We start from the raw sequence: 14571 nt of genomic DNA, 5'->3' as shown, positions 1-14571 counted from the left end.
ATAGAGTTAAGTACAGATAGACATCGACAGTTTAAAAAAAGACCTACGACTGTTTGAATTAAATTAAAATGATATGATAGCTGATGTCCTTATGCAAGATATTATTGAAAATCATCATGCATCTCCGAATGTCATTGTAAGAAGAAACGAAAAAGTAGCACGAGACTGTAGCAGGGCTGCCAGATGTACGATTTAAATCGTACTCATACGATTTTTTTGCATTTTTACTCATGTACGATCGCTAGACCAAGATCGTACACAAAATGTACGATTTTTATATTCCTATTACCTGGAAGCATTTCATAATTAAAAAAACGTCATCCACCGGCAAGCATGAATTTAGGAGAACTACCCCAACTACCTAACGCGTGCCTAGATCTTTTACTTGAATGAAGTCTCTTTGAATAATCATATAAGAGCTGTATTTATTTGCTTTCTAAGAAAACTAATATATATAATACTAGCTGTGCCCGCGGCTTCGCCCGCGTTGAAATTAGTGTGTCACAAAATTTTCCCAGCAAACTACCAGTGAAACTCTCATCAAAATCGGCTTAGCCGTTCCGTTAACCTTCCTCTTGCCAATAGTGGATGCCTCTCTCCAATGCTGAAACCGCATGAAAATCCGTTCAGTACATTTTGAGCGAATCGATTACATACACTTTTAGGGACTTCGTTTTATAATACACTAACTCTTGCCCGCGATTACGTCCGCGTGGTTATGAAGATATGCATTACTATTAAGATGTTTAACGCAAATTATTTTTTTATTTCAGTCACTTGAAATGCTTATCAAACTGAGTAACTTTTTAAAAGGCACAATTTAGTATAATTTAATAGTTATTTTTATAAAACCTCTCTATACACCACATTTTTAGTTTTATTTTCAAGCTGTATATGTTTCATACAAAATATCAACCCCAATTAAACCCACTTAGCGGTGTAATATTGTAAAATCCGTTCTCAGCGGACGTCTGCTATCTATAATCTACCTCCCTGCCAAATTTTATCTTTGTTCAAACTGGATGGATAGACCATCCAGCGGTTTTGAGTTCTCGTGATGAGTGAGTCAGTGACCTTTCTCCTTTATATATATAGATTACGATGCATTATTTGGACACCTCCTCACCATCTATAGAGTATATATTTTAAATTTCTAGTCTCTTACTTCAAACACATAAGACTTTCATACAAACTTCCGACCCCCGTTTTATCCCCTTGGGGGTCGATTTTCGTAAAATCAGTTCTTAGCGGATGTTTACGCCCTATAAGGAACCTACCTGTCAAATTTCAAGTTTGTAGCTGTTATAGTTTCGGAGATTGCGTGATCAGTGAGTCAACCTACGATCCCCCGTTTTAACCCCAAAAAGGAGTTGATTTCTAAAGATACATTATTAGGACACCTTTTCACCATCTATAGAGCTTACATTTTAAATTTCAAGTTTCTTACTTCAAAAACATAGGACTTTCATACAAAGTTCCAACCCCCGTTTTACCCCCTTAGGGGTTGAGTTTTGTAAAATCCGTTCTTAACGGATGCCAACGTCTTATAAGGAGCCTACCTGTCAAATTTCAAGTTTGTAGGTGTTATAGTTTCGGAGATTTCGTGATGAGTGAGTGACCTTTCGCTTTTATATATATTATAGATTATAGATATATAGATAGATATTTTTTCTTTCGGTATTAATTGCGACTTGAAATAAAAAACAATTTGAAAATTATAAAACACTGGCTCAATTTGCTTTAAATTTGTTATGTTTTCCCCACTACAAAGCAGATTGTGAACGAGTATTCAGCGAAGTTTATTTAATCAAAACAAAACTTAGAAACAGTTTATCCAATGATACACGTTAGTGTAAATTATTAGCTAAGCAATCAATTAAGAAGAAACGAAAATTTTATGAAGTTTAACCCAACAAATTCTTTTATTAAAAAATATGACCACAGAAAATTTTGTATGAGTGTAACAAATAGTTTTATTACATTTATTTTCTAAAACTAAACGAATTTTGATAATTTATAATAAAAAATTAGTACTTAGTCTTAAAGGGCTGTACGATCTTTTTATTTCAAAATTTCCTTGGCATACGATTTTTTTTGTAGTTGACGTACGATCACACTTTTTGTGCACCTGGCAGCCCTGGACTGTAGGTACCAATTTAAGCACGAGATAAATGTTTTTTAAAACGAATATTACTAACGATAAGACTGCAGTGCGATTACATATAATAGACTGATTAAATGCTACTGTTGTGTAATTTAAAAACTTACCTATAGTTAAAAACTTGGGACGAATTAACGGTGCTATAGATTATATTGTTTAATGATGTGTAGTTTTTGTATGAGAGACTATTTGTATAAAGTCAGTTATACCTAACTGTAAAATGAGAAATTTTTTTTTAAAGATGTGCATTAATAATAATGAATTTGTCAATTAAATAATATTGATTATGGTTGATTTTTTCATTTATTGGAACGAAGTTCCTTACGCAGGCTTGACATTTAGCTAAAACCATAAGAATAATATATAACGGAAGTGACGTAATATCAGTCACACGACTGTATAATATGACGTTTGTAAAACTAAAATATTACTAGTAAGCTATTTAAATTTATTTATGTAATTTTATACTGTCGACAAAAATAAATAAAGACATGTGTTTTTTGTACTTCACTTAAAAGTTTGAATTATTATTATTTTGTTTGATTTATTTTATTTTACGGTATTTGTTATTTTCTAAAATACCAAATTTCCTAAATACTTTTATGTACTTAATTAAAAACCAATCAAAAAAATTAAAAAAGAAATCAAGAACTAGAAAATGTATATAAAATTAAAAAAAAATTTAGTTGTGTTGCTTCTATACTATGCGAAGGAACTTCGTTCCTACCTGGTGTCCCATGACACCACATATTTTTTTTTTTAAATTAACATAAAAGATCTTGTAGGCTTTTGTTTAACACACGGAATGTAATAAGTAATTGATTGTCTTAATTTTAATATTTTAGCACCAAAAAAGTGTCGTTAAAAGTATCTACATTAATTTAAAAAAAAAAAAAACTTCATTTCATCCATAATGTCATTTTCAGTAAAAGTGTGTTGCAAACGTCTCTAGAAAATTTGTCAGTTAAAAAACCGAACGCCGATAAATTTTATTATTTCTTGAACTATCTAAGTAAATTACTCCAATGTTTAGGTCTGATATAACAAGTTGTTGGGTCTTGCTAAACATGAACAGTTTTTAGTTTTATCTAAATAATACTTCAGATACAAAATCAGTCCTGATAACAAACGTTATATTATCTACCTAGACATTTCTCTGTAAACTGGCCTGTCGTAAATAAGCCTGTTTTTGTCTCGACATACCGTTTCCTGGTTAGTTTTTTCATTGATCAATATGTTTTAAAATTATTATTATGAGGCACACTTGAAAAGCATAGGTACACGTGCTATATAAATATGGAGATTAATTGAATTAAATGTTATTGGTTCAGTTTTAAATAAGAGCTATGAGATTGGGCGTAAAATTGGTAACAAAATTAAAATGAGCTTTTTACTCTGGTGTAATGGTGCGTGTGCCGTGTTTTCGGCGCCTAAGCATCGATGGTCGCGGGTTCGAATTCAGCTTGGAGTGTGTATTTGTGTTTATACAAATATTTATTTCCAGTCTGATTGTTAGTCCTTGTGCATCTCCCCACCAATCCTACACATACACAAACCAAAAAAAAAATAACAATATTAGTGGAGATCTGAGGTTTTTATAATTTTTAATGTTAGCAAATTTTGAAGTTGTCGGAAACGGTTATTGATAAAACCTTTATGAATATTTTTTACTATAATTCACTTTTTATAATTATTCTATTTATACATTTCAAGGGCAATTGTGTCTTTACTTTCGAATAAATCTAAATTAAATTATGCTGTAGCTAACGACGTAAAAATTCAATGTACAGTCGCGTGGAATAGGTAATCGTTGAAAAAAATATATAATTTATATCAGTTGACATTTTTTCTTTTTTCGAATTGTTGATTACTGTTGGCCCTAGCAGCCTTTACAGCGTCACCGGTGAGAGGGGCCGGGCACTAAAGGCACCGGTCGCGAAGGAAGAAGGGGAGCCCTCTGGGAGGGCTCGGGGGGGAAAAACACACCCCCTAAGGGTGTCTCCTAGCGAGATCGCACCTCGGCTTAGAGCGTCGTCGGAGTGGAGGAGGCGCTATGCGGAGCGCTGAGACGGCTTACGGACGGTCCGCTACGCGCCTAGGCGTGAGCGGGCCGTCAGAACGCGGGGACCTCGCCCTCGCCGGCGGGGGTGGTGTGTGTGTGTCTTGTGTGTGGTGGTGTATATGGCGTTAAGCGCCGTGATCCTACTGTCAGGGTCGGTTAAGACGTGCATGGGACGTCTTTGTACGGTCTGTAAGTTTCCTCTACCTACGTATTTGCAAGCCTCTGCTACAAGAGGATTTGGGTGACTGCGCGCTCTCTCAAAATACGCTGTAGCGAGTATCTTGAGGTGCTTCGCGATTGAATCGATCTTAAAGGTCGCGATGTAAGTCGACATTACGCACGTACCACGGCGAGTACGTGGCAGTGCGTAGAAACTTGTTCTGAATGATTTGGAACCTATGGATGAGGGTTGGCTCCACATGAGCGAAGACAGGGCACGCGTAGGTCATAATAGGTCGTACGCAAGCCTTGCATAATGTCGTCTTATTTCTAAGAGACATTCTACTCCTCCCGCATAGCAGCGTGTGCAATCGACCTAGTACGAACGCTGCCCTGTTTCGGACCCGGTTGATGTGGGCTTTGAACGAAAGTTTGCTGTCGAGAATGACGCCTAGGTACTTTGTTCCCTTTAGCCAAGGAATCGGAGTGCCAAACAGGGGACCTTTCGTCCAGAAGACGCGCCTGGTGTGCTTAACAAAGTGCACTGCTGCACTCTTTTCGGGATTTACTTCGATTCTCCATTTCCTAAACCACTCGCCGAGGGCGGTGGCCGCGGATTGGAGTCGAGAAGTTATAGCCTCGACGTTGATATTTTTGGAACAAAGTTCCTTATGTGGTGTTGCGGAGGTGTACCCTAGCCGACAAAAATTGTCCGTATCTTTAAATAAAATACATGACTATAGTCATGTATGATGGCTCTACAGTGTCTAATGTATGGTCTAGTGATGAATATTATTATTATTACAGTTTGCTATTATTTTTATATCATTCGATAATTATTACACATTTTTATAAATCATTGTAAATAAAATAAAGGTGCTAAGATAATTTTGTAATGTTTTTTTTTTATCGATAAAAAAATCAAAATAAAAAATGTATACCCGAATAATCATTTTCTTTATACCTCGAAGAGAACTTTTTATAATAAGGAAATTCGTCTTCTTTTTTTTTTGTAGATCAAAACTATCAGTTTTATATTCATAACATGTCGCTGTTCATCGCATGTTCTGATTTAAAAATTCATATGATTAAGCTCCTTAAAATATCTTTTAACACTGAAAAAAAATAATTCTTCATACTACATTCTAAACCAACTGAGGTAGGGCACAGTAGGAATTTCCTGCTCAAAATATGAAGCAGCCCGACTGGGGTAGTTACCTCGACCTTACAGAAGATCACAGCAAAATAATACTGTTTTCAAGCAGTATTGTGTTCCTGTTGGTGAGTAAGGTGACCAGAGCTCCTGGGGGGATTGGGGATTGGCTTCTGGTGTTGCAGGTGTCTATAAGCTACGGTAATAGCTTACCATCAGGTGAGCCGTACGCTTGTTTGCCGACCTAGTGAAATAAAAAAAAAAACAACCATATAAATATTTTCTGTTAAAAAAATAGTCCACTACAATAAAGGAGAGACTTTGTCGCTGTAACTAAAACTGTTTAATGTCCACCGCACCATTATTGGGTCATTTATTCATAATTTCACTACTTATATTTGTAATCTTGTACCTGTATGTAGGAAACTATTTATTTTCAACATTGAAACATTTGCAACCAAAGTTAACTTAAGAAAAATAAGAGGGAAATACAAAATAGCGTCCAAGAAGTGTGCGATTATTTGTTTAATCATTGATGTTTTTTTCTTCAATTTTAACCAAGTGACATGTAATGTGAAAGGGGTAACTACCTCTAATACCAGGTTTTTTTTTTGTTTACAGCTAATTGATAATATATATATAACTATATATATGATTATGGGAAAGGTAATTCCATTTTCTTTATTGATGTATTTTAATAAATTAGAATATTTTTTCAGTATATCCACATTTTATTGCACCTTACTGTACATGCTAATAAGTTGCATGTTTAACGCAAGACCTTTTTTATTTCTCCCCCCACTTTGTAGCATGAAATAATTAATAAGAACTGCAAGTCACAATTAGAAACTTGCACTCATCAATGCAACAAGACAAGTTATAAAATATATTTATTAATTTAAGTATACATTAGTTAGTACGTCCTTGTTTATAATGACAAAAATGTCAGTATATAATTTACTTAAATTAACAGTAAGGACAATTATCATTGTGTCAATTGGTCAAGGAAGATTAAAAGGTCGGGAAACAAAAACTGACAATGGCATACCATTTTATGAATTTTTGGGTATCCCATACGCGAAACCTCCAATTGGGAAGTTAAGATTTCAGGTGAGCAGAATTTTAATAAAACTTATGTTTTCACTGTCATGCACAATATGTAGAGATTCATAATATAACGTCTACACTTTTATCGATCATTATATTTTCTAAGTAATTTATTTTCTCTTTTTAATTAGATACAATAAAGTTTCAAAATTATCATTTTATTATACTATACATTACTTTATATAATTACTTTATCTAATAATTTTTATTACATTTATTACATTTTAAAATTATGTTAAGAAACAAGATGAAAATTAATAATTACAAATAATAACGTTTTTACAACCCCACTGAAAATTCAAAATAAAAAACGATGATTTTTATGTGAAGTTATTGTAAACTATTGTAGTATGTTTAAAACAGGGTTTTCAAAATTTTCATACAATTTTTATATATCATACATATCATAGATAGATCTATTTGGAATCCGGGTAGCCCAGATAAAAATTGTATGAAAATTTTGGAATCCCTGTTTCAAACACACACTAGGTACCTACTTAGCTTACAATAACTTTCCATACAAACCGTCGTTTTTTATTTGGAATTTTCAGTAGGGAACTGGGTCTTAAAATTTTTAAGCCAGATGTGTAGTCTAGGAAACGTTTAAAATTTGTAGGTAATTTGTAAAATATGTTAGACTTTTATGAAAATAAACGAAATTTATTTTAAAAATAATTTCATCTGTATCTTTTAATCCCCAGATTTTAAATTAATTTGTCTAGAAAAACGATTGATAACGCCGAAGAGGTTTGTTTTGTTTTATTCAGACGTATGAAACCAACAACAATAGACGATACTTCTTTTTAATTATTGGAATTTTTTTTAAACATTATTTTACATACATTTTTTATCTGTGTGTGAATTAATACTGCAAAACTAAATAAAAATATCTAAATAACTTTTTATTTTTATACGATAAATTAACATAAGTAAGATGTAACAGACAGAATTAAAATTTATCAAAATTATACTTTGTAGAATCCTCAACCCCCGGAACCATGGGTCGGTGAACGAGACGCGACGACTATTAACGAAAAAAATATATGTTATCAAATTGATATGACAAAAGGAAACCTAATCGGAAGCGAAGACTGTCTTTACCTCAACGTATATACGCCAAAATTACCCGATTCTAATACAGATCTATTACCAGTAATGGTTTTTTTTCACGGGGGAGGTTTTATTTATGGTAACGGTATTGATAAACAAGAGTTGGGTCCAGATTATTTGATTGAGAACAACGTTGTTGTAGTAACTTTAAATTATAGATTAGGTGTCCTTGGTTTCTTATCATTAGACATACCCGAAGTCAGGGGCAATATGGGTTTAAAAGATCAAGTTCAAGCTCTGAAATGGATCCGTAATAACATCGATAAGTTTGGTGGAGATCCTAACAATGTTACAATTTTCGGAGTTAGTGCTGGATCTGCCTCGGTCGAATATCATCTTCTGTCACCTTTATCTGAAGGATTATTTCATAAAGCTATTCTTCATTCTGGATCTACTTTTAATCACTGGGCAATCAATTATGAACCAAAAAAAGTATTGCAAAGCCTTTTAAAAAATATGAGATATAACGAATCTACACACAATGATAACGCTATATATAAATATCTCATTAACAGTCCTGTTTCAATTCTTGTAGAGGCAGGCTACAAAGATATCGATAATTTAACAACTAATAGAGTTTCTTTCGGTTTTGTACCAGTAATTGAAAAAGACTTTGGTAATAATGCAGCAATGATAACTGATACACCTTACAAATTATTTAAGGAGGGGAGATTTAACCGCATTCCTATTATCAAGGGATTTTGTAATAAGGAAGGTTTTATGAGCTATCAAATCAATCCAATTCTTATTAATGATGTGGTAAAAAATAAAAATTTCGTTGACCGTTGGGCTTATGAAATGGAAGTAAGTGACAAAAGTAGATTGAACAGGAACTTCTCGGAGGTTTACTTCGAAAATATGCTACTTGAGGATGACAGCGTTGAAACTAGTATAGATTTCTTCACTGATTTTGATTTTGCCGCTGGCATTAAGATAAGCGGCGAAATGATAGCACGAGAAGGAGTTCCAGTATACTTTTATGAATTCACTTATGAAGGGAAAATTAACTTTTTTAAACAAACATTTGGTAAAGTGCACAAGGGCGCAATTCACGCTGATGACATGGGATATATATTTAAATATTCTTCTTCTAATTTAGCAGATGCAAGAGACAGTGAATTAAGAGCAAATATGTGCAAAATGTGGACTAATTTCGCTAAAACTGGGTAAATAAACGTATTTACATATAACCGTAAAATGAACTAATATAATTATGGGCAACACACATGAGCTCACGCCATTTTTGGCGCGTACTTGTAGAGAGAGGCCTATGTCCAGCAGTGGACTGCGATAGGCTGAAGTGATGATGATGATAATGACATATAACCGACTAAAAAGGGTGTACTAATTTTGATTATCCATTCTTTTTTATTAACCGACAGCCAAAAACGAGGTCGTTTTTTTTTGGTTTGAGAACACAATTATTATGGATATCTACATTGACGTTTTAAAAAAATGCATATTTATTAATTCAATTACATCTTATTTAAAATGCCAGTACCACCTTTATGCCGATGACCTGCAGCTTTATAAACAGACAAAGATTAGTGTACTACATTCTACTATTCATCTTATAAATCAAAATCTAATGCGTATACACAACTGGTCATTGAATCATGGTATAGCTGTCAATGTCGCCAAGTGCCAAGCGATTAATTTTTTTTTTTTTTTAATTTAATTTATTTCAAAAATAATTACAATGGTCTTACAGCTTGATTGTCCTCGCCAAACTTTGCTGTTTGATGGCGAGACACGCTCTTATTTAACACATAACGACATTGTAAATAGGCAAAATATGACATTCTCTTAACTTAATCCAACTATAAACTATGCTTAAAACATAAAAAAAAGGAAAAATAATTTTTGAAAACGAAATATTTTTTTTATACAATGACAGGTTTTTTAACTTTTTTTTTTTTTTTAACTTTCCAAAATATATTGTTTAAGTTTTTTCTTAAGTGAGCCAATACTAATTCCCAAATCTTGTCTTAAAAAATCTATTTTATTAAATACTTTAGGAACCAGATATCGAGATGTTCTTGCCCCATAGTAATTATGTATCTTTGGTTTAATTAATTTATTTTCTCTAGCCCTACGGGTGTTGTACTTATTTTTAACATTAATTTTATATGTATCTTTGTAATAATACTGTAAGCCTATTAAATAATCTACTTTTTTATCTACTGGTATTATTTTACAGATGGGAAACAATTTATCATAATCTTTATTACACTGCCTTTTAATATTTTTATTAACTAGGAACTTTATCAGTCTTATTTGGAGATCTTTAACATCTTTTAAGTTACAAAGGTTCGGCCGTATATAAGCAGACCATAACTAATGAGCGAGTCGGCAAGCGCGTAATATACAACTCGTATAGTAGATTTGCTTAAAACATTTTTTAGCTGGTAAAACTTTCCTAATATGGACCTTAGCTTATTACAAGTCTCATTTATATGTGACCTCCAATTAAAATTTTTATCAATGGTGAGACCTAAATATCTAAATTTATCGACATAGTTTAATTTGTTACAATTACAGTTTGATTTATCCTTATGTAAGCAGTCGTATGTATGTCCCATTATAGTAAGGTCATTTTCACTTACAGATTTGGCATTTTGATTGTATGGAGAGTGTATATGTATACATTTCGTTTTTGACAAATTCAAAATAATGCCGTTGTCATGTGCCCATTTAGTGATACTATCAAAATCTTCCTGTATACCTTCTTGCACTTCGGTTATGTTTTTAGAAGCAAAAGCTAGACACATGTCATCAGCATACATAAACATTTTACAGTTCTTTACAACATTGGACACACTGTTAACGTGCATTATGTTATCGGCCAAAACACAGAGCCGGTCGGCACACCCAGATTCACGTTTGCCTCTTCCCCAGCCACCCCTGATATTATAGTCCTTATTTTCCTATTGCTAAGGTAGTTTTCAAACCACTTTTTTGTGGGTCCACGAATTCCGCACTCATCCATCGCCTGTAAAAGTATTTCATGGTCTAGAGTATCGAAGGCTTTTTTGTAATCAATAAAGAGTACTATAATCTGTTTAACTGAGTTTAGGCATTCATTGATATAGTCTGAAAAACCTAATAATGCAGTCGCAGTGCTTCGCCCTCCCCGGAAACCGTGCTGGGTGTCACAAAGTATATAATTTTGTTCTAAAAACTCGCTAATCTGTTTAACTATAATTTTTTCGGTTATTTTATCTATAACGGACAATATTGCGATTGGCCTATAATTAGAGTACACTAGATGGCTACCCGATTTGTATATTGGTCTTATTATTGCACTTTTTAACTGATCAGGATACACACTGTTACTAATACACATATTAACAAATTTAGCTAGAATGGGACTTAACTGCTTACATAAAAATATAATATCTTTCGCTCGTATTCCATCGATACCGGGCGCCTTTTCACGCGACAACATTTTTATGACCTTTACAATATCTGTCGAAGTAACTTTATTATATCTAAAACTTACATCGCTCGGTTTTACATATGTATTTCTGTCTAAAAAATTTACATTACATACATGTTTAATTGTCTTAATTTCTTCGGTAAATGTCTTTCGGTAATGTGGGCAGTTCTCGGCAACTGGCCTTGATTGATATAAATTCTTTACCAAACCTGATTTTTAATAGATACACAATACCATTTACAACAAAGGTTAGGGATCTGGGCATAATTATTGAAGTCCCTTTCCTGATCCGGTCAAGTAAATGAAGTTTCGCGTAAATTCTACTCAACATTGCATCCCTTACTACACTTTAAGCATTTCTTACCAACTAAGGCCAAGCTCCACTTGGTGAATACCTTATTTTTGCCCAAAATCGACTACGGCGATGTGTGTTGTCTGAACCTCAATCAGGTCCATTTGAACAAACTTGATCGATTGCTCAACACCTGCATTCGTTTCATTTTCGGTTTGCGGAAGTATGATCATATTTCCTATTACAGATCTCTCCTTAAATGGCTACCAATCCGTTCTTTGTTTACTTTTCACTATTCTATCCCATCCTACTACCCCTTCTTACCTTTAATGTAAGTTCACTTTTCTTTCCAAATCTCATGAAAGATCTCTCCGCTCTTCAAATAATCTATCTCTTCCTACTCCTATTCATCGGTCTGGGTTTTCGTCTGATTCATTTGCTGTTTCTGCTGTTCGTCTCTGGAATATGTTACCCGAGTCCATCCGTAAAGTTCCTTCACGTGACTCGTTTAAGAGGCAAGTTAAGGGATTCATTTTAGCCAAAATTTAACCTAATTTGGTGAACTCAATAAACACTATAATTGTGTTTTGATTATTATTGTCATCAGCTTATTAAGTATTATGTATATGTTGGAGCGATTTCGACAAATTTTCTTTTAATCGAAAGGTGGTGTGTGCCAATTGGTCCCATTTAAATTTATTTGAGATATAACAACTACTTTTCGAGCTATATCTAATAATGCGTTTTTACTTGACGCTTTTTTCGTCGACCTACGTTGTATTATACCGCATAACTTTCTACTGGATGTACCGATTTTGATAATTCTTTTTTTGTTGGAAAGGAGATATCTCAAGTTTAGTACCATAATAAGGAAACCAGGATCTGATGATGGGATCCTAGAGAAATCGAGGGAATCTCTTGAAAATCCGCAATAACTTTTTACTGGGTGTACCGATTTTGATAATTCTTTTTTTGTTGGAAAGAAGATATCCCTAGTTTAGTACCATGATAAGGAAACCAGGATCTGATGATGGTATCCCAGAGAAATCGAGGGAACTTCTTGAAAATCCGCTATAACTTTTTATTAGGTGTACCGATTTTAATGATTTTTAATTTAATCGAAAGCCGATGTTTATCATGTGGTCAAATTTAAATTTCATCGAGATCTGATAACTCCTTTTTGAGTAATCTTTGATAATGCGTTGTTACTTGACTATTTTTTCGTCGATCTACGGTGTATTACTCGTCGATGTAATTGAAGTCGGTTTGTTTCGTTTGCGAGCAAACACAATTATTTAACCGACTTCCAAAAAAGGAGGAGGTTCTCAATTCGACTGTATTTTTTTTATGTATGTTACTTCAGAACTTTTGACTGGGTGGAGCGATTTCGACAATTTTTTTTTTAATCGAAAGGTGGTGTGTGGCAATTGGTCCCATTTTAATTTATTTGAGATCTAACAACTACTTTTCGAGTTATATCTAATAATGCGTTTTTACTTCAAGCTTTTTTTCGTCGACCTACGTCGTATTATACCGCATAACTTTTTACTGGATGTACCGATTTTGATAATTCTTTTTTTGTTGGAAAGGAGATATTCCTAGTTTGGTATTTATCTGATCTTTTGATCCTGGTTTCCTTATTAAGGAAACCAGGATCTGATGATGGGATCCCAGAGAAATCGAGGGAAACTCTCGAAAATCCGCAATAACTTTTTACTGGGTATACCGATTTTCATAATTTTTATTTAATCGAAAGCTTATGTTTATCATGTGGTCACATATAAATTTTATCGAGATCTGATAATTACTTTTTGAGTAATCTTTGATAACGCGTAGTTACTTGACCATTTTTTCGTCGATCTACGTTGTATTACTCGTCAATGTAATAAATGAAGTCGTTTTTTTTTTCGTTTGCGAGCAAAAACAATTATTTTCTTCTTAATGTGAATTTTACTAATACTAAATGCAAATTGAACAATAGCTTTTTTGTTAAATTACACGCGGACGAAGTCGCGGGCACAGCTAGTATTAAATGTAATAAATAATGACATAAACAACTTTTATAATCTACATAAATTCGATTGTTTAGTACCTAGTTCGTTGTTTGAATCCGTTCCTAAATAATTGTGTTTGCAGACAAACGAAAAAAAAACCGACTTCAATTACATCGACAAGTAATACAACGTAGATCAACGAAAAACTAGTCAAGTAACTACGCGTTATCAAAGATTACTCAAAAAGTAGTTATCAGATCTCGATAAAATTTAAATGTAAACACATGATGAACATCAGCTTTTCATTAAATTAAAAATTATCAAAATCGAAACACCCAGTAAAAAGTTATTGCGGATTTTCGAGAGTTTCCCTTGATTTCTCTGGGATACCATCATCAGATCCTGGTTTCCTTATCATGGTACTAAACTAGGGATATCCCCTTTCTAACAAAAAAAGAATTATCCAAATCGGTATATCCAGTAGAAAGTTATGCGGTATAATACAACGTATGTCGACGAAAAAAGCATCAAGTAAAAACGCATTATTAGATATAACTCGAAAAGTAGTTGTTAGATTTCAAATAAATTTAAATGGGACCAATTGACACACACCACCTTTCGATTAAAAAAAAATTGTCGAAATCGGTCCACCCGGTCAAAAGTTCTGATGTAACATATGTAAAAAAAAAAAAAAAAATAGTCGAATTGAGAACCTTCTCCTTTTTTGGAAGTCGGTTAAAAACAACGTAAAAAAAACGTGGAAACCTAAACACTAACTCATTATTTCTTTTAACGCCTCATACGTTCTTTTTCATAATTTTTTATTTAAAGTTAATTGTAGAAATATCAAATTTACTTATTACTTTATTGTGATTTTTATTGCGTTCTTATAATATTTTATATAATACAAAATTATTTAATAATTCTTTTCCACAGGAAACCCACACCGTATGATCTTCCTGTCCCATGGCATAAATACACAGAAGATTCTCCATCATACATAAACATTGGAGACCCACTTATAATTAAAGAGGAATACAAACCGGAAAAGATGGCTATATTCAGGGAAATTTATAACAAATATGAGAAATAAT

General features: G+C 33.1%; 1 protein-coding gene across 1 annotated transcript; it reads left to right on the top strand.

Annotated features, from left to right (window-relative positions):
- Nucleotides 1-6393: 6393 nt before the first annotated feature.
- Nucleotides 6394-14570, top strand: LOC123659473 (juvenile hormone esterase-like). The gene is made up of 3 exons (XM_045594685.1): nucleotides 6394-6645; nucleotides 7621-8918; nucleotides 14414-14570. Exons 1-3 carry the CDS (start codon nucleotides 6469-6471, stop codon nucleotides 14568-14570), a joined length of 1632 nt encoding a protein of 543 aa, XP_045450641.1. The 5' UTR covers nucleotides 6394-6468.
- Nucleotide 14571: the final 1 nt, after the last annotated feature.

Source organism: Melitaea cinxia, chromosome 14, assembly GCF_905220565.1.
Source record: "Melitaea cinxia chromosome 14, ilMelCinx1.1, whole genome shotgun sequence".
Taxonomy (NCBI): Eukaryota; Metazoa; Arthropoda; class Insecta; order Lepidoptera; family Nymphalidae; genus Melitaea; species Melitaea cinxia.
This window is presented reverse-complemented; position numbering and strand designations above follow the sequence as displayed.